Genomic DNA, 21805 nt, shown 5'->3' with positions numbered 1-21805 from the left:
TTCTTCCCTCACCATCCCATACTCATTAATGTTGGACGCTTTTTAACTCCTAACTGAAAATGATTTGTCACTCCAATCAGCCAGGATACGAGGATAAGTTGTACTGATAAAAACCATCTTTCACTAATTTATAATAAACCTTCTACCACACCGTGACCAGAAGTCACGTAGCACTGCTGAGTGCTTGTTTGGCAACACCATAAAGATAGGTGGATCCTTTGGATAAAAGATACCTTGCACTCTGCTTTTAACAGTGGCTGTGCCAAAGAAGCACTCTAAGGGCTTGGACATGAGCTGTGTTGGAGTGGAAGCAAGAGACCTGCCTGTGGGACTGGTTAAAGAACACTACAACATAAACCATTGCTCTGGTGTACTAGGGGGATGATATCTGGAAAAAGGGTTGAATTTGTAAGGCTTGCTGCTCTGTTTTTAGGGTGCAAAAGATACAAACAAAATACAAGTTTGAATCCACAGTCCTCCTCTCTCTCTGCACCAGAGACCTAGCTAGTTCCTAACCCCAATGCAAACATCGCTCATTTAAGTCCATTTGAACCTTCAGTAAAATATAAACATGTTCTGAACTGTTATCCAAACCTCTTCCTCCACATCCAACTTGAAACAAACATAATGGAATAAATGTAATAAAAGCAAAGCAATGGGAGGTGAAGGCCCAAGCATATTCTGCTGTTTGAGTGACTTTCTGCCATGTGCTCAAACACTTGACCCAGAAGTGAAACCCACTGTGTCATCCTATTGTGTCTTTCAAGAAAAAGAAAAAAAAAAAAAACATACTGTGAGGGAATGTAAGCAACTGTGTGAACAGAGAATGAAAGCAGAAAATGGGATAGGTACAGAATATGAACTGATCTTGGCTCAAACTGCTTTCAAAACAAAACAGCAATCAGCACACAGATTTGGTGTATCGGTAGAATATTTTAATTTTTAGCAGAGAAACACACATTAGGGTAGAATTTTAGGCACGTGATCAGGCATGAAACTTCTCTTACTTGCTTTCTGTGCTTACATCTTCAGTGTAAATTCTATGAAAAGGAATAGATCTTTCCTGTCGTTGACCTCTAAATAAAGCAGTAATCAATACTCACAGCACAAGGTTCAATGCAAAACTTACAGTTATTACTGAAACACAGAATTTACTCCTAGTGAAGCATTTTTTTGTCTGTGCAATATGTTATATGCCTCTTTGAGAAAATCATATTTCACAAAGTTGGATCAGTGATTACATCAGAAGCCAATAACATTCTCCACATACGTACATGCTGCAATTACAGATATCTGCTTGCACTGTTTTATTTCATTTGTTCTCTTAATGAGAAATACAGTCCATCTAATCTGTACAAATCTGATTTCTGCATCTTGCATGTCTAGTTGCTTTTTCTATAAAACAAAAAATAGCACAACAGAACACCACAAGAAAGACAGACAATGGGGCAACAAACTTTTCATTGCTGAGGCAAAAGAGAAATACAAAGATTAAGAATTTTGTGGATTTAGGTATATTATCTTAAAAACATCATAGGTATTGAAGTAAACATCACAGGCATTGAAGTGCTGCTAAAAAATCGCATTCATATTTGCGTAGCTTTTGGCTGGTAGTAGAGTAAAGCACCTTTGTGTCTGCTCCCACGGGGCAAACAATACAGTACCTGAACGGGAGCGTATTGCCAAGGAAAAAGCTGTTTGTGAGCAGTTACAAACAAGCATGTTCTCTTAATGCCCTACCACTGTTTATACCACCTCTGGTTTAATTTATTATTATTATTTTAAAACCTGGTAGTCAAAGACTTTTCTCCGTTAATTGTGCATTTTTAAAATCAATATGATTAAAAATGAATCTATTGTGCATCCATGTGATGAATGTGGTAAGAGTTCATTCTGCACTTTCCCCATGAAGGTCCCCACCCTACATTTTCTACATCACAAGGACTTCTGCTGTCATAACTGAGAAGAGGCGAATCTTAGCTCCTACATGCGTTCAAGCAGCCCACTCCCAAGGACATAATTGTATCAGAAGTTCCATCCCCTGCAGCGGCAGGGGTTAAGAGTTCATTGTGATAGTCAATTTCCAAAAGAGGTGATCCTGACATTACAAATAGTTGGCAAGTCCAGAACTGGATGGTTGCAGTTCCTAGGCCCCATTAAAACAAAAGGATTCACGCGCATAATTGCTTCATTCCTATTCAGCAAAACAGAGAAATACAAGTAAGTATGAGGTCACACAACACTGGAAGTGCCTGAAGCAAGAGTATGGCCTCACTTTTAAATCCTCTGGGAGCATAAACAGTAATTTTTATGCAATGAGTGAATTTTCATCTTAAAACGTGCATTTGAGGGGAGCTTTATCATTTCCTTCTTAAAATTTAATTTCCTAAGAATGAACAGGCTGCTTAGCTCTGTAAGAAGAATCAGAAGTCCCATTCCCACTCTTAAATGTAATGAGACAAACCCACAGAAACCATTTGCTCTACACACAACCTGCAAGAATGGACCAGAGTTAAACCAAAGTCATAGTCAAGTCTACTAAAAGAAAACGTTTCCTCAAAATCTACAGCCCGAACGTCATTTTAAAAACACTGATAGCGACAGCAATGTATGACATGTCTGATCTTCCCGGGGAAAAATAACACAGAACTATATCAAAACCTAACTGTGCAATCTGACTAGCCAGCACATCAACAAAAGATCAAGAAAAGTAGTTCAAAAAAAAAAAAGCGCAAATAATGAAAGTGAAACAGAGATAGTCCGTACGCACTGACACTCATAAATAAAGCTGGTAGCTATTTTTGCTTTTCCAACTGTAACAGCAATTTAGTAACACTGGCAAGTTGCCTGTAGAAAGATTTTAATAAAGCAAAGTCAGACTTTGTTGGCTGGCCCTTTGCAGAATGACTCTTGCCACACACTGCGGGATGGAGGTGACCCAGGATAAAACACCTGCTTTCTAGTACTGGCACCTGACACTGATGTTACAGACAACTGAGCTGACGTGCAGGACATGCCCCAGTCAAGCTCTGCTGAACTGAGCATGCCCAGTGTGGGATTTCTACAGTCAGATTTCCCAGTGGCTATTAGCAGTTCCTCAGAAATTCCATCTATTTAAGAACTTTGGTTCCAAAGGTAGCATAGGTTCCATTCTTGTCATGAAGAAGACGATTGTCTACAGCAAAAACATTGTGTAGAAATTTAAGAAAAACAGAAATGAATATCATGACCAGAAAAATGTTTTGACTCGTAAGTAAAGGCAAAGCAAAACATCTATCACCTTGAAAGAAAAAGAGTAAGATTGGATTCTATTGACCTAACCCTGAAAGATGCTGTCCCTCAATTTTGACTTCCTATGAATGATTCATCCACAAAATAACTCAAAGCATACTCCTCAACAGCTGCTCCCAGCAATTCGGAAAGTAAAAGCCAGGCACTAATAAAAACCAGAAGGCAAACACTTAAAAACAAAACTCACACGGATGACAAAACATCCTATCTCCCATTTCTTTACATCATGATGCTTCACAAAAAAAAAAAAAAAAAAAAAGAAACTGAAAGCTCAACTTATGAAATATTAAATGCAATTCATGCTATGGAGGAATAGCTCAGCCTTTTAGCTAGGAAACAGTCTTTCGATAGGTGCTTGGTTATTTGCTGTCTTGCAAAAACAATTAGTCATTCAAGCAATTAAGAAAGTGAGTATCTCCTAAAAAGGTTTTGAACTTTTCAAGCCCTAAATGCAACTGCTAGAAACCTAGACTGTTCCTGAGTGTAATTTAATTATTGTACTGCCTCTCCTAACGAGGTTCATTGTATCATGTGTTGTAAATTCTTGATGCTCTTTTAGCTGCAGTCTGAGCTTCCGATGAATTCTCCTCTTGCTCCTCAGACTTCTTATGGTTTAGGAATATGTCTGACTTTAAGAAGCGGCTGTAGCTGTCGTATTTCATGAGATTGAATATCTGGTAAGAGGAGACAAAAATACAAAAAACAATGACCTAATTAAAACTACATTTTAAATTAAAAGGACAGTATATGAATTCACTTTGTTGTTGTTCTGCTAGTAAAGCTAGTACAGTAATTACTAAAATCGTGACATTAAAATACACTCAAATGACTGCATATAACAAACAAGATTGTAGGTTCCACAGTCACTGCTTTGCAATAACGTCTAGATGAGTTTAAGAACCAGATTACGGTTTTCATGACAGCCAACTGAAAACCTAATACTGAAGGTGAGAGGCCATATGTCACGGCCACTAGGCAGGATTTTACAGCTGATGATCAGTGACGAGCTGCGTGCAGACAAGCAGGACAGCACCTGGTTCCCTCCCACAGCGGCCTCAGCTGTGCAGAGCCACCAGGAGCAAAACCTAAAAGAATGCCATCCTGCAGATCAGTAGGAAGATACCCAGAGGAATGAAGCAGAGCTGAAGAAAGACAGGTACCTTTTAATGTACCATTCTGACTGCAGCTGCTCTCAAGCATCACAGAATAGTCCATTATATATGCAGAGCACTGAAAGAACAGAGGACCTGCCCCTCTTCCTACAGGCAGCATACATCCAGCCTGGAAGCACGCAGCCAATGTGAGCACAGCTTCTTTCTCCCAGGGCTCAAGTTTAGGCCCATACATCTGCTTTCTCTTCTATTTATACCTATTTCAGACAAAAAAAGCTAGAACTCATTTGGAGTTTTCTGGAAAAAAAAAAAAAAAAGGATTCAGAGACAAGGCTGGAATCTGGTCAGTGTTAAAACTGGGGCTATATTTTGCTTGGTCTTAAAACAAAGAGGAAGAAAAAAAGAAAACCTCAAAACTATAACTAAGGCAAAAGTAAAGTCTACAATTCTCGGTATTATTTTACTGGAGAAGCCTCCCTGAGCCATCATTCATGACTCATTACATTTTATGGTCCCACAGTAACCAAATTTCCAAGAGGAATTTCTGGATTCTGACCCGCATGTTTGGATAATTCATGCATGGACAACTGGAGCTTTACCTTTACAGGCCTCATTTCTAGCTGGAAGTACATCTGGGTAATACAATTGTTGGCAAGGAAAAAAAAAATCTCAAACTATCTTTTTTATTTTTCCCCCCACATCCTCTAGGAACCTGAACAGACACACAAAGACAAGCAAACAGAACTTGCCTTGTCTGTTCTGGAACATGCTCCTTGCATAACAAATGACGAAAAGTACTTTACTAACCATCACTTGTTTACCTATTTAAACATTTAAGTTTACATTTCAAACTGTGGGAGTCTTTTAGGCTAAAAAATAATCCCAAAACACTCTGATACTGACCTAAATTAATAAAGATAAACGAGGTCAGATTACAATTCCTAGGGTTGGCTAAATGCAATTTATTTGTATTTATCAAATCAGCTTACAGGAAAAAAAAAATTGTAAGGAAGACACTGTCTGTTAAAATGTCTTAAGTCAGCAAAAGCACTGAAGGATCAAGATCTTCTCTGAATACCCCTAGACCTGGTTAGCCAAATACACAGAACAGATAAGATTTTATAACCACATGCAAAAGCCAAATTCTGTTTCCTCTCTTCCTCTCATCAGCTCTGTAGAGCAGGCACATTTACCCTGCAAGTATTTTGACATCTACATGTTTCTGTGAACCACTTCAACACCATTCAGCAGCAACAACTGCCTCCAAGCTGTACATTCAAGGCCACCCTGCTGCAAACAGAAGCAACACCCATTTAAATCACTAGGTCTGCTAGAGAGCTTCAGTGCTAGTTACCATCCATGGCAGAAACCAAACAAGCTCTGGACGAAAAGTCACAGCTTCTAGACTCTGCCTTTTTATGCTTCATATGCTGCCAGTAGTAGTTAACACAGTTCTTTAGAGATCATATTTTTTAAATACACACACACACGCTACTCTTCATAACTTCACAGGAATCAAAAACAAGAGAATAACATAACTCTTCCTGAACTATTATCTAACAGCAAAAAACAGAAGCTTCCCGCAGTGGAAACCTGTATCAGCCCAAATGTTCTGCATTCTGGTTTTGAAAGTTCCCACTCTGGTGGGGCTCTTCTATCCCTGGGCTAGCATGTTTTCAGTTCCGAGCTGACTAACCCCTGGCTGTTGACACGTACACTCCTTTGTAAAGCTGGAAAACATTCTAACTCTGGTAGCCTGTTCAGCCTCTCTCATAATCATGTAATCACTTACCCTGATCTGCAGTGCTTAGATTTGCCAGAATATTTTCTCTCCCTTTTCCCAAGTCAGAAGTTCTTCCGTGAGAAATGTTGCTTTTTCGTGTGGAAATTGAGTTGCAGACATTTCCACTGCTAATGACTAGGAATCTGCCTGAAAAACAGCAGAGCCTTTGGTCCTCCCTCTCAATCAGTAGATCACTTCCACTGATGGAGCCAGTGCCCAGCTAACACGGTCAGCGCCTGATGTGAAATCGGTTGAAACCAGGGCACTGATTCTCCACCCAAATGGAACATACAGGTAGTCCTGAGGATGGTGCAGTAATTAAAAATAGTACAGACTGCAAGTGCTGGAAAGCTGCAGATGAGAATGACTCACTTCATAACCTGCGAATTAAAGTAAGCTAACAACTAAGAAAATTTACTACCAGAAGACATACCTGCAATACATCCCTTAATTTCTACCAGACCCCAAGTTCTGTAGGAAAATACAAAGCAGATGCCAACTCCTCTTCTAAGTTTTGTGTGTTACAGAAGAGGAGGCTTTTCAGAAAATTTCATTATATTCACATCAATCTGAATACCAAAACAAAGCAAAGAGAAGAATCTTGAGCTCTCAAGGAAACCAGTGGCAACTACAGAAACAAACATCGGCAATGACTCAGCACAAGAGAACACACAGGAAAACGCAGGCACAAAGTTAGTGACTGACTGACCCTCAAGCTACCAGCAGAGGAACCCAGGAACAAACTTCATCCATTTTTCCAGGAAGTCCTGACCTGGAATTCAGATGGTTGCACTGAGCTCTTTGGCAACTGGCCCTGCCGAGACCTGGGGTACCAGACGCGCCCTGTCAGAGCGGCTGCATTCGTAACCCTGCAGAGGAAGGGAATCAACTCCATGCCTATTGATTTTAATCTGCTTCAACCTAGGAGCCAAACCGCTAATTCAGTCCATGTCACTGGTAGCGGCAGTTGGCAGAATCTTAACTTTCCTACATGAGATTGTGCTTAGAAACCAAAGTCCATCAAAAGCAGACGATAGCTAAGGCATACGCACATAGAAGAAATCTTTACCTGATCCTGCAGCTTCTGAAACATCAGAGGGTGAGGTGTCTCCAAAATTGTCTCATTCAAACGTGACTGCCCTTCAACATTGACTTGGGATGAAGCTTTATTTGACAGGAAAGTCATGTATATCTCTTTAGCTTTTTCTCGCATCTGCAAAAGGACACATTTATTCAAAGAATTATTAACCGTGGAAATATTCACTATATTTTTTAAAATTTTACTGGGGACTCCTCTAACTTACATCCCCGGGTTCACGTGTTAAAAACAAAACAGTCTGACTTTAAAAGGAAACAAAACAAAAATACATACCTATTCGTACTGGAGAAAAACCATCTCTGCGGGCCAACTCCTGCCCTGACATTAGTGGAAGGTGGGGACATTCAGCACTTAAGTTAAGCAGCAGCTGTGATGTTGAAGTCTAACTAAAATGATGTAAATGAGTGTAAAATTGCACATAATTACCAACGAGGCCCTGTCTTCATTATTTAAAAGACTATTTTTACTAGTAGATAACCGGGATGCGCAAAAGACCTGGAAGGAACAAACAAAACTGTGGAGACTCACTCTCACTGCTAGGCAAAACTAAGCAAATTAGTACATAATGCACACTACTTCTAGATAACCTTGTAATACAGCTTACATGCATTGTCATAACTGTGTTTTTACCTCAGGGCAGCTTGCATGCAACACTGTGTATGAGATTAAAAAAAAAAAAAAACACAACTATTTTTTGGCTAACGGTAAAGAGAAGACTCCTAAGAGGCCCTGAAAGCTGATAAATACAGGTAGGTGTTACTTGCATAAAGCAGTCTGCCATGATTCCAGTGGTCTTCTCTTGCTAAATCAGTAACAGTGATAACATTTTGACCATACCTACCATCATCCTTGAGGATCAAAGCAATATACAAGCTGCCAAAATCCTTTAAAATTAAATACAAGCCCGTCAGATAAGAGAAAGCCAGTAAGAATAGTGCCAAATGAGCCTTGCTGCAGCATTCTGACTTCTGCCTGCTGAAAGCAAGGCCTGTTGAGCAGCAGGCACAGTAAGATAACCAGCAGTGGGTACCTGTCAGTACCCCCCATTACATTTAACGTGCAGCCGTCTCTAGACCAGCACGAACTAAAGGACTGCCTTTAGCAGGAAGTGAGCTTGAAGAGGGAAGCACTTAAACATTGCCCATGAACAAGTCGTGGAATTTCTTTTATGTTTTACAGCTGAGAATCAACATTTGGTGACAATTAGAAGAAAAGCAACATGTGTTTGACAATTTGTAACACCCAACAGTTAACTCTCTCTCTGCTGAGAAGGACACATTTTCCAGAAGGACTCCTTCTTAAAACAGATTATTCATCTGGTGAATAAATTATTTTATGTCAGGTGCATTGGGTCACAATTAAGTGTTTTATAAAAATCCTCGATCTTTTCAGTTTTACAGATCAGGGGAGACCGGGTAAGCCAGGTCTGTTCTAAATGAGCCAATAATCAGTCAGATGCGACTGCTTTAACTTCAGGTAGGTGGGCACCACGGAGAAAGAGCAAAGGAAGGCTTGACAGGAAATGTGAGAGAAAAGAGAAGTACTGTGAGGAAGTTAGAGAACGTGGGGGGAACAAGGAGACTGTGGGAGGCTGGTGAAACAGGGTGGATTTCTGGATTTTGTGGGGAAGAATGACAAAGAAAGGAAGTGAAAGCACTGTGGTGGAGGGGGGTGATGTCACTGGAGAGACGCGGGAGACCTGACATTACAGTACTGCAGAAATATGGCAATGCACAACTGACCTCAACAGGTTCTGCTTCATGTGGAACAACTGTCAAGCTACATCTACGTTCCATCAGTAAGCAACAGTTTAGCTAAAACTAGAAAACTAAATGAAGGTACAGTTATAGCTGTCAGCAGTTTTACACATTCCGCAAATGACATTCAGGGAAAGCCAGGTTTGGACAGAGGAAAAAGCGATGTTACCAGGTCAGTGGGTGGCATTTTTTGTTCTGCATTAGCCTGAAATTAATGCCTCTGCCCAGGGCACTCTATTCTGAATTCTAAACACTTAGACTGGGACCTTCTTCACGGGTGGTTATTAAAGGATTTCTGGCAATTCTCACATCTGGGTGCTTGCCTCAGCATCCATGCCAGGACCCTGTTTGGAAAACAAAGTACTGTCTACAGAAACCCCTTCACTACTCAAATGGATATAACATTATTTCCCAGTTCCTTTTGTAAGGTCAAATTCAGCTCTCAAGAAGATGCAGTTCCCTAAATGAGGTGGATGGAAGTCCCAGACACTCACCAGAATGGACTCCAGCCATTAGCAGCTGTGTAGCATGACCTAGTCCTGTCTAACTGACTGCTGCCACATTCTACACAAGAAGTAGCAGAAGGAACTGCTGAATAGGTACAGAATCATAGAAACATTTAGGTTGGAAAACACCTTCAACATCATAAAGTCCAGCATACATATTTGTTCCAATCGTCTCTACAAAACTTCTTGACATGAGTATTTAGGTGAATTTCTGCAATAGTTGAAAAGATTCTTTGTTGTATGAAGTGCTTAATACTATAAATAAATAAATCTGTAATTTTTAAAGCCCAGTTGCAAGAGAAGAAATATTTAAACCTTGGAAAGTAGCACAACGGACATGTTTTTTACTTTGTTAACAATCACAAATGCAACAAGAACATGACGAACCCAAATAAAATATTTAAACATCATTCACTTATCCCCACCACTCCTCTTTCAATAATTAAACATGTGTCCTAAAATGAGGATCATACTGGTGGCAGCAGAGCTTGCTATTTGCAAGTAAACTTGGCATAATTCCTTCCCAATCTCCACTAAAAATTACATTTCCATTTTAACTTCAATTTTAAAGGAACCACAGAGAAGCTACCTTTTTCTCCCCCCTGAGCTACAGAGAGATTTCCTGAGCTGAGAGGAGCAGTTTGTACTTCCACAATACAAGAAAACAGGCTGAATTCAGTCCTCCCAAAAACCTGTCTAGGCCACTGATGTACTCTACTTGCTGCCTGACTCTGCAGATGCTGAAAATCTCCCCTGAATCCTGAAATATGCATGTAATTTGTATTAGCTCGCTAAAACAGGAAAACAAACACGGAATGGTACAGTCTGGCCTCCACTCCCAGCTTCTTCTGCATTCCCATCGCTAGTCTATAGCCAATACAACAGTCAAGAGCCAAGCTGCTCCTTGCCAGCACTCCCTCTGGTTCCCTGTCGAGCAATCCTGGCTGCACAGGGGCTCACATTCAAGAGGAATGGAGCAGAGAAGATGTTTCTGCATAACGTCTTACAAAATCTGCCTCTGTCAGGTTGATATAAGTCTGCTTTCTAGGCAGAGCCCACATGGCTGTGGTTAGAGTAGCGCATTCGGTAAATTTAAGCAGGCTCGAGGAAAGGCCTGGGCTACTTCCTTTGAATGGCACCACCGTAGTGGCCATTCAAAGAAAGTAGGGCCAGCACACTCACACTCACTGAGCCCAGCACCCCTCTGGGACACCAGCCTGTGCAAAACCAAACTGCACAGAAGGAATAGTGAGCACACGATGCACAACGGATAATTAATGCCCTGACCTCTGTGCAAGATCCAACTGACCAAGAAAAACCCCACACTCGTATCAAGTAATGAAAAGTTTATTTCATACTTCAAAAATAGAACTGATTTAATCCAGGTTAAACTGAAATCTGCTTCATCTGACCAAAATCTGAGCATCTGTGAGCTGCTTCTGCGGTAAACCAGTTCTAATGAGAAGCAGGTTATAAAATAAGTGAGTTGTTTTTAGAATACTTTGCTCTCATTAGATAGATACAAAGCAATTTCTGCAAGAGTCACTTTCAGAAGACACATTCAAGCTTACTGCTATCGTAAACAGTGGAAGGATTCATACTTTTAGTGCTTTTTCTAGCCAAGTAAACTATATAATCAAAGCCACCCGTAAAGAATAGCTGCAGAAACTTATTGCAAGTCCGTGTCATTCCAAAGCACATTTATTCTGCCTGCTTGTAATAGTTTTACCAGTACTAGACTCCAAACATTATTTGCTATATGCTGCAATGATTAGTACTGAATAATTAAGCTGAATGGAAATGAATCAAGTCTCTGTCCACTCATTTGGCAATCCATTCAAGTATTTGCTAAAGCTACTATCTGTATACAGCAGTTCACCATTTCCTATACTAGCATGTATGATCCTGTAATAGCTAAAAATATGGAAACTGTTTAGCTAGGAAAAATATTATTACTATCCAATTGCAAAACATGGAACCTTCCAGGAAGATCTTCCATTTTCATTTCAATTCTAAAACCCTCTCTGATAGCTACATACCTCTTGGCAAGGACACTGTGTGATGTGCAAAAAAAAAGAAAAAACAAAAGCCAGTAAAAATCTGCCCAAATCAAAAAATTTTTTTTTAAATTAAAAAAAATCACCAAAACGTTTTCAGCAACAAAACATGGTACATATCTTAGGCCTGACCCTCCAGGCTTGAAAGTAGAACTGAAAGCAGATTCTGTGTTCCTGCTGGACCTAAATGCACAGGGAGATCCACGCAGTGGAAGAAGTTGCTGCAATGGTTAGTTAAAACATTTCAAATGTAATGTTTTTCACTAGAAAACTACAGCTTTCACAAAAATGAAAATGTTCTGTGGTCACGTCTCGATTTGAATAAATATTTAAACAAAATCTAAATGGTTCTCCAATTTCTTTGGTAATTTAATAAAGCAAAGCATTTCATTTTGGTATTGTAAAACATTTTGTTTGTGCTCTTTCTTGTTTTTGTATTTATGTAATAAGAGTAGTGTTGTGTATTTTCATGTAGCAGCCGTTAAGCTTTACAATGTCACAAATTAAACATCTTTATATTTTCAAACATAAACAAGATGATGCAACGTTACTGAATTAAACCTCTTGCTATTCCAAAGCAACAACAAAACGTTCAGTTTTCGTAACATGGGAAACTCGACAACTTCAGCATTTTGTTTTGATTTGAAATGAAACCAACCTTGTTCCCAAACAATTCCAGCAGGATAATTTCAGTGCCATTCCTTCAAAGACATTTATCTGCACTCACAGGAAGCATGTTAAGCAACAGAAACATTATAACTCCATCTCTGCTACAGAACCCTTGTGATGAGTAGAATTTATTTAGGAAGCATACCTGTTTTTTCCCCTGTGTTTTCTTAAATTCTTCACATGCTAACCAGAACAAAACATTTTCTTCGCTGAATTCTTTCTTTAAAAACTCCTAGGGAAAAAGAAAATTCAACAGATGTTAGGACCCAATTTCTCAGTTGTTTTTCTCTCTTCCTGTTACAGCTATTCAAACAAGATGCTGCCCATGGCTGGTTTTATCATGGCATGAGTTTCCATAATAACAAAACCACTGCACAGTGCATCAACCACTACCAAATGAACAATATATTCAGCTCTTTAGAAGCACATTCCAGGGGAACGATGAGCTCCTTTTAAGAGCTCTGTCTCAGAGCTTATCAGTAACTCACAAGAAGGCTTCCTCGGTCTCCCTTAAATAACTTGAATAATTTTATAGTTATTACTCAAAAGGAAATCCAAAAATATATAAATTCATTAGCAGGTGAGTACAATGAACTATTTTAATGAGGGCAACAGCTCACTTGAGATTCCTGTTTAGTATGTTTCTGATTTGTTAATGAGTAAAATCTCTACAAATGAAAGCACTTCTAAATACAAAAACCAGCGGCAATAAATTAACGTAAGTAACCAAAGCAGAAGATGTATTTGCAGTCTCTACACAGTGTTTAAACAAAGCATATCCCCCAGAAATGCAGTGTATTTTAAAATTAGAGGGGGAAAAAGTACATTAAATTTATGTACAAAAAGCAGTGATTGAAATATTTATAGCTCCGAGACTTTCAGTATTCCCTTTCAGAGTTAGAAAATAGAGATTAAGTAATGCCAAAAACTAAATGGTACTGAGAAATTTTTATAAGGAGTCTAAATCACACAGTAATTACAGTGCTTTGTAATTCTAGTTTACATTGCTTTTCAAACCAGTCTGAGAGGAAATAATTTTATCCCAGGCTTTTTATCAGTGCTCAGTCCAGCAAAGCCATACTTGACGAGCTAGTCCTTATTCACACAGCTAATCCCTCTGACTTTGGCAAAAAGGCCAAATTAAGCCTCAAGCCTGCATTCCGAGCTGCACGAGCCCCAGTCTGTAGCCAAATTAAAAAGGTTTTTTTAAATCGAGTACAGCTGCCACAGCACAGAATTAGAGCTACACAGAGTTATCGGGCTCAGGGACAGTTTGTAATTGCTTAAGCAAGGGCAATACATGGGAATACAGAGTGGGGGTCTGTCCTCAGTAATTAATAATGCTTGGCAAGAGAGGTCAATTGCTCAAGGACTGTAGTTTATCTAACAGTAACTTGTTAATCCGTGCAATTGACTGATCCGATTGGAAAGATGCAACCAAACATCTTCCGTGTGCCTTACAACAGCAAACAATTCACCACATCAGCAGCTCAGCAAATGCCACAGCTCCAACTCTGCCAGCTCTGCTCAGGGTACGTATCTAGAAGGCTGCAAGCTGTGTGCTTATAGCACTGCCACAGCTGCACCGTTCATGTTGAGGCTCATTCGTCTTTGAACCCTAAGGTTAGTTTATAAAAATATTCAGAGGTAATATAGCAACCCGAAATCGTTTAACTCCTTCTGGATCTTCAAGGAGGTTCTCCAGCGACGCAGCCCATTCTGAGGTTCCTTTCAAGCTCTGGCGGCTGCTGCTTGGGTGCCCCTCGCTGTCATTTATCTCTGGAAAAATTGAGAAAAGCAGCATCTCTGTTAGAGGTGATTAATACCACAGGCATTTCTTCCCCATTCCCCTCTGCGCCTTCGGATTACAGCTGCTCTCTTTAAAGAAAACATCATAAAACTGAAAATAAACACACGCACATATTTGAATTCCTCTTTGCATCTGAAGAGGTAAAAACGTCTTGCAGCTAGATAATTCATGAGCAAATAAGTAGGCACTGTCATTGCTTTATAGGAATTCAAGCACCTTTTGCACGTGGAACACAATGACCGCAGCCTGCGTAGCAAAAGGATCATGTGCCTTTGTTCTGCAGTCAGTGACACTGGCCACATAATCAAATCCCGGTCAGTCACACACATTACATTTATTTTCAAGAAGAGAATCACTGCAAGGGAGTGGGAAGAAGCAAAATGAGAAAGAAACGCAATGCTTTGTTGAGCAGAACAAGTCTAACACGTTAACTTACTCTTACGGGAGGGAAGACAGCTGACAGAAGAGCTTCATCCCAGCTGAGTCAACCTGCATGTGGGCACGCAGTAGTTGGGTGGGTGTTCTTTCTTTTCAAGTCCCCTGAAATTCTGTTTTTTTAAGGTGAGCTGGACTGAGCCCAGAACTTCTCTGCCAGCCAGGCATCGCCCAGACAGGGTAGACAGCACGCATTTCTGCATGTTTCTATCCCAGGGATAGAAAGCACATCACATTCAAGGCTGGCGATGCCAAAAAACTGTTTGCTGGCTACGCATCAGAAGACCTATTACTTGGGAAGACTCCAGGAATTTTACTGCTGATCTGAAAAACTCTAAAATACACACAAAGAGCTTGGCCTTCTTTCCTCTTACACTCGCAATGTCTGTTGAAGGCAGCAGAAGTGCAGGCCACAAGGAACGAGGCACTATTTAGAGCCCCTGCGCACCGAACAGATGCACAAAGCTCCTCCAGTAATCAATGCGGCCAATTGGTTTCATAACCCCTTTATTTCTCCCTACCAGCTTACTGCAAATACAGATCTTAGTAACTTCTGCTTATGTTCTCTTAAAAACCCTTCCTCCGCCCTGAAACTAAACCTCATTAAGTATCTCCAAGAGCTATCTATGCGGAGCTGTACTATCAGATGCTCTTTTCAGCTGGTAGCTATGGTTAAAACCCTACAAAATACTGGCAGTGCAGCAAAGCTGTACTGAGATCTGGAGAATCTCTCCCTAACAGTGAGAAGAACCACTGTTTTCAATGAACGAAAATCTCTCATTTCCACTTGTAGGATTCCATACAAGAGAAATTACAAAGCTGCAAAAGGGGCAATCTTTCTGAAGCCGCAGATCCTATGTCCCTGCCCCTAACACTGAGGAATCAACACTCAAACCCCAAGTCAATACGGATGATGCAAAAGAAGGGAACGCATCTAAAACAACCGAGCACGTGGGCCCTGCAAGATACACGTTTCATGCGCAGATCCTGCCTTCCTTTGTCAGTCACGGACTCCCTCTATGATATAGTTACAGCACCAATCAGGAATTTCTTACACAACTGCAAGTCTCCACGCCTGCACAAAAAGGTTCACGATAGGAGCCAGAGAGGTTTATCCTGCAGGTAATGGCTGAGCCAGATCCACTTGTGAAGCAGCAAGAACCTACAGCCCCGCATAAGAACACCAACTGCCCACCCACACGGAGCCCGGTGGTTAAAGCCCCACCGTCAGACACTGAGCACCATCTCTAAACCACCACAGCAGGCTCAGAACACAAAGCAACACCAGATGGAATTACCTGCTCCTCAGCCTCATCCTCCCTCATGCAAAAGGATGTGGATCTTGAGCATCATTTGCAAAATTCATGTTAGGAATGTGGCTCCAAGTATCTGCACATCTAATTGTAAGATCTGTGGCATTTAAGCGGGAACAGCAAGGCACGTTGAGCAGAGCACAGCTGGCTCTTGTTACAGTCGCTCTCATCTGCAACCGGAACGGCAGCACCACGCACAGGTGCTCACGGCCTGAAGAACCAGGCCATTCCTTTTTTAAATATGTAATTTAGCATGGAACGTACGGGAGTGAGGTTTTATTTCTAGTGTTCCCTTTCCAGCCAATATTTAGGGAGCTTTTAAAGATGACTAACCCATTGGAAAAACATTTATTCCAATGAGCCAATGCAGTGCAGGGAAGCATGCCACGAGAACCTAAAAAAATGTTCTGGTCAGGAGGCTGGAACAAGTGCTTTCATGCACCCAGGACACCACTGGCCTGCCTTTCTCTGGCTGCTCTCCCTCTTTTCTCATCTGATCAAGGCAACTCTCTACTTCCCTCCAACCACCTCTCGCTCCGAGCCTATACAGCACAACCCAGCCCCACCCACTTACATTCCCCCATCGTCTTTCCCTAAAACCTGTGATCTTTTCCACTTCTCCCTACCAGCTCCTCCAGCTTTAGCAGAGAAAATTTAGGCTTTGAAAGGGAGGACCTCCTCACAGCAGCCCTTCCACCAAGCTCTGTTCTTCGGGATGCTGTTACTCAGTTTGCCTCCTCACCTAACCAGCTCCGCACAACCCGAACCCTGCTGTGCTGCTCGTGGGCTGCGATCCCTTCGCTCATCCCCTGTCTCAGGCATCGATGGGGGCAGCTCCCCAGCACAGCACTGTGAGCAGCCCCAGGGACACGGTGCCACCAGCCCGTCCCCACACACTGCCATGGGGCAGGGCGACGGGGCCATCGGCACAGGCAGCCCGAGCACTCCCCCTAGGCTGAGCACCACTAATCCCCGCTTCATATTCCTTCACAAAGGCCATAAAACAACAACATCCCTTCCCCTTCAGCATAACCCTAAGTAGGCCGCACGTGGCACGAGGAAACACCTTGAGATTTTACAAACATATTAAAAGCGCTGGGTGTTTTATTACACCCCATTAAATATGCAGTCAAACGAAGTTTTGAGGACAGAAGTGTAGCCCAGTGAGGACCTTTACTTCCCGATCCACGTACTAGCTTCGTTTAGCAAATGTGATGTGTAATTTCTAGAATTTTTTAAGACCTGAGAGGACAGGAAAAAGGTTTTCCCCACAATAATTCCCACGTTCTTAAGATTTTACTGAATTACCTTAAAAACGATACCTCCTCTGAAGGACAGCTTTTATACAGATAACTTTCTTCTGCTAACATCATCTGGTGACAAAGTGACTTCAGACACACATGGAATAATGAGCTCGATACCGATGCTGAATAACCCAAAGGCACATGTTAGCGTGGTCACATAGGTGAGGGAAGCTGGCACTGCTGTTACTGACACTGGAAGATCGTTTTGTCAACCAGAAAGGGTACTACAAAATGGCAGTTCTTCCACTTACATTCTGCGATGCACAGAATGCTCATGATAAATAAATATGCTAACTGCATTCCTCGTTTCCTAATGCCGTAGGAAAGCACTCGCTATCTTTTAAGCAGATGAGAAACTAAGCAGCAGATAGAGCCAACCAACCACACGCTGAAGAACTCAGCTCAGCCTCTGCTGAAGCAAACTTTCCACTGAGCATACAGCCATTCTGCTACGCACCACGGCCAGCTGCTGTACAAACACAGCAAATGATAAAGTGCTTATCTTAACCACACCGTTACTTTAGAGAAGAAGCCCATGCTAAGCTAGCAAGCAGGCAGTTAGCTGGAGAGCTATGTCAGGGAGGAATCTGACAGAAGTGGTTTTTCCCTAACACGCAACAATATTGCTACATCAGGCTGTGGATAAAGGCTCATTGTACAGGACACGTGTAACGCCAAGTGCAGCGCTAATAACACTGCGATTAGCAGCTGAAATAGAGCATCAAAAACGGCCAACAGCTGCATTCATCAAACTCTGAAGCCGCAGAAGACGCTAACGCAAAAATACGCAACTCATGACCAAAACTCATGGCTCTGGCCCCGGCTTTCAACAACAAAGCACGTGGAAACCCAACCCGCTAGAGATACGGAGACACAGCCGAGCTGGGGCACTGCCCTGCACAAGAACCGCGCGCTGTGACAGCTCCCACGCTGCCCACACCAGTGTGAGCTGAGCAGCAGCACCCACAGCGCGCAGCACCCGCCCGCCTGCTGCAGCGGGCCCCGTGCCGTGCACCTTTACTTCATGGCAGGGCTGCGGGCACAGCATGCGACAAAAGCACCACGCTCACGGCACGTTAGTTACACAACGTCAAGAGAACGCTCCTCGGGGACTAAGAGCCCCCTAGAAGAACTCCTGCACGCGCAACACGTGCTTCTCCCTTTTCACCTGGATGCTTCACAAAGCTGCGACCTTCGTCATTAATTAAAATCGTTCGGCACCACGTCTTCTCCCGTGGTCATCGCAGTCCCACCAGCTGCAGCCGTCAGTCTGGAATTAATAATCCTAGGTTATGAAACATAGGGAAGCCCGCGGCCAGGCGCCCGACGAGGGCGAGCTGCTCCCCGAGCCGGCGCCGGACGGGTCCCACACAGCACGGCGCGGCGCGGCACAACGTCCTCTTTCGGCCGCCGGATTCCACTTTTAACTAGAAGGAAGGAAGCGAAGGGGACGTTCCGCTTTTGGAGCATCTCTGGGAGCGCTCGCCAGACGCGTCCTTCCGAACACCACCACCACCGCCAGGCCAGACGGACGCCGCGCCTGGCTTTCCTTAGAAAGACCGCGGCTCCTGCCCGCACGCTGCAGAGCGCGCCGTTATTCCCCGCCGGGATCCTGAGTGCGCGGCTTCCAGCCCCGCCGCTCGGCGGCTCGCAGCCCGCCCGCCCCTCACGGACTCGCAGCGCTCTACCGGCACAGCGGCCGAGCCCTCCGCCCGCGCCGCCTCGGCGATCCCGCTTCGGGCTGGCACGGCGCCCGCAAACCCCGCCCGAAACACCGCGGCGCGGGCGGCTCCGACCCGCTGAGCCCGCGCCTCGCGGGGCCGCCCGCTCCCTCACAGCACCCACCGGCGGGAAGCGCTCCGGCCCCGCCCGCCCGCGCTTTCCGCCTCGCGGAGCCCGGCCGCCCACCGCCCGCGGGGGCTCCGGAGCGCTCTCCCCGCTTACCGGACGGCGGGCGCTTCCTGCTGAGGCGGCTCACGGCGCGGTTGAACATCTCTCGGGGCGGCCGCGCGGCCCCGCGCTGCCCGGAGCTGGAGGGGGCGGCCGCGCCTGCCCCGCCCCAACCGCCGCCTCCTGACGGGCGCCGCGCGCCGCCTCCCGCCCGCGCCGGAGGAGCCCGGGGGCGGCCGTGAGGGGCCCGGCGGTGAGCGGCGGTGCTGGCCGATCCGCTGCCGGACGCCGTGAGGGTTCGGCCGAGCAGGTGTGAGAAACGCGACGCCCTGCCCTAAGCGGGTCACCTGGATGGATGAGGGCGGTTTCTCACCGAGAGCTCTTCATTTCCACCCCCTGCTGTGCGCGCACTGGGACCGACGCGCTCCCCTCACGGGAACGCACGGATCCCGCCCGCTGCCTCGCTCCCTAGGAAGAGGCAACAGCAGAGCACCCAGCAAGGACCAGAAGCTTCGTGCGCTGGTGGACATTTCTTGCCTACTGGGGTGGAGTTAAAGCCTGTTAGGCTGGGAGGAAGAACTGCAGAACAGCTGCACGCGGTATTTTCAAGCAGATGCGCGAAGCCTGAGTAACACAACTCGGTTTGTTCCACAGCTGGGGCTGCTGGGCAGGTGCCGATAGCGTGTGCTACGCGGAGAGCCAGCACAGGGCGCGCCGAGGAGCACCCTGCCCAGCACACACGAGGGGAAGGCACGCGGTGTCCGCCTCAAAGACAACTGAGACGCGCTCCACAAGGCTGCCAAGAGTAGTTCAGAGCAGCACATCCACACCAGGCCCATGCCAACACTTCGTTTCAAGCAAGCAGTGCTTCACTGGCTTTAGGGACATGAGGGAATCTTACTTCCAGGTGAATTTGGAGAAGATAATCAGGCATGGCTCGATCACTGGCTGTGCCAGGCTGCACAGCAGCAGATAGCGTCCACATACTTAAAGTCATCACACTTACACATGAGGAACTGTGAACCATGAAAATTGAAAGACTGAAAATACATTTAGTCAATGAAACCATACCATCTGATTGTACTTTACGTTAGGCTTTTATTTCTGCTTTCGACACTACTCAATGTTCAAATGGGAAAGTTCACTTAAAACTGAACATAAAAGCTTTGGTGAAAAGCTTTTGTTTCTTCCTCCCCCACTTCATTCTCTACATACGTTATTTGTTAGCGTATTGAGAAGCAACAAACCTTGGACTGCTCATTATCCTAAATGAGGACAGGTTTAAAAATTTGGACAAAGTTCAGCAAATTCCCCACTGACAAGGGTAGGAGCAGGCTAGGAAAAAAAGAGAAAAAAGAAAGAAAAGAAAATGAGAATGTGCAAGATACCTAAAAAGGCAGAAACACATTTGAAAATTTTTTTCAGGCGAGGAGATTGAAGATTCTATTTTAAAATTTTACTTGTATCCTGAAAAGTAATCCATGGACTTAAATTTTAAAAGCTGTTTTCGAAAAGTCTATTCTGGAACATAATGGATGTTATGAACTACGAATAACATCACAGAAAATGTGCAAAACGTTCAGCTTATTTCAATGCCAAATTCCAGTGACAGACTCAAAAAACTAATCAACTCCAATTAGAACAGACTGTGAGAAACCCATCTCCTTCCTTAAAGCCCTGGTTTCATTTACACCAACGTAATGTGACTGACTGCAGCAGAGGTATACTTCTGATTTACACTACTGAAGAACTAGGCCCTAAACTTAACATGAAACATTTAAATGAGGCCTTCAAGGTGGAAAATGCCTGTGCTACGCAAAAATTATAACCTGATTTTAGACTTTCAAAGGAAATCTTCATTTGTTGAATACGGCTGACAAGTTCAAACACTTTGGCCAAACGTTTTCACATGCAGTTAAACAGAAAGTGATGCTAGCATAAATTCTATAATTAGTAAACCTAGCCCAATATGATGCGACTTCATATGTAACAGTAGAAAGTTAAAAGAGTAAACGCCACACTGAAAATTATATTCTGTCCGGAACACACTGGACATTGTCATCCACAAGAACACACGCATCAAGTCAGAATGCTGAGATGTATCATAGCTTCAAGACATAGAACCAGGCCTCAGACTTCGCAAGCACTTATCTTAGTGTTTATGATGGATGGGCAAACACTGCTTTAAGGTTTTTGCTTCCAAATAAGCCAACAGTGAAATGCACAGAGAGGATCTGAACTGAGATGGTTTGTTTGTTTTAAATGTAAATATTTTAGCTTCTTGTTTTCATAGTTTAAACACAAAGAAATCAGTGACAGGCTAAATGCCAGAATACACCAGTGTGGCTAAACCTACTCCTGGGGAAAGCACTGTGATTTCGTATTGTTCGGATCGTATTCTTTCATTTCAAAACCAAGAATCAATTTTTACTAAGAATAACATTAACCAGCAAGCCTTTTTCAGTTTCACACCAAGTTTTGTACATCTTCGTTACACTCATTTGTCATCAGGAGCTCAACAAGTTTCAGAGTAAAGGCGCAGATAATGAAGCACGTTTTTAATGCTTTGGTCAGATACATACAGTGAAAACATAAACATACCCTTCTTGTGAGGAACACAGCATAGAACAGGTCTGAAGAGAATTCTGGTGGAAAATGTTTCAGACATGCCCAAATGAATCAGGAGCGAAAAGGGGAATCTGTCCAGCATCCCTTATTTTGACCTTGGAAAAAGCCCTGATTCACTGCTCTGTTTGTGATGCTTTGTAGAACAAGGAGG

The 21805-nt window shown here is 43.4% G+C and overlaps 1 protein-coding gene across 1 annotated transcript; it reads right to left on the bottom strand.

Annotated features, from left to right (window-relative positions):
- RGS10 (regulator of G protein signaling 10) lies at positions 914 to 19203 on the bottom strand. Its single transcript, XM_021399497.1, has 5 exons — positions 19081 to 19203; positions 13935 to 14053; positions 12420 to 12506; positions 7256 to 7399; positions 914 to 3965 (listed from the first exon to the last, which is right to left on the bottom strand). Exons 1-5 carry the CDS (start codon positions 19127 to 19129, stop codon positions 3819 to 3821), a joined length of 546 nt encoding a protein of 181 aa, XP_021255172.1. The 5' UTR covers positions 19130 to 19203; the 3' UTR covers positions 914 to 3818.

This window comes from Numida meleagris, chromosome 5, assembly GCF_002078875.1.
Source record: "Numida meleagris isolate 19003 breed g44 Domestic line chromosome 5, NumMel1.0, whole genome shotgun sequence".
In the NCBI taxonomy this organism is placed as follows: domain Eukaryota; kingdom Metazoa; phylum Chordata; class Aves; order Galliformes; family Numididae; genus Numida; species Numida meleagris.
The sequence above is the reverse complement of the archived record's forward strand: the minus strand, read 5'-3'. Positions and strand labels throughout refer to the sequence as shown.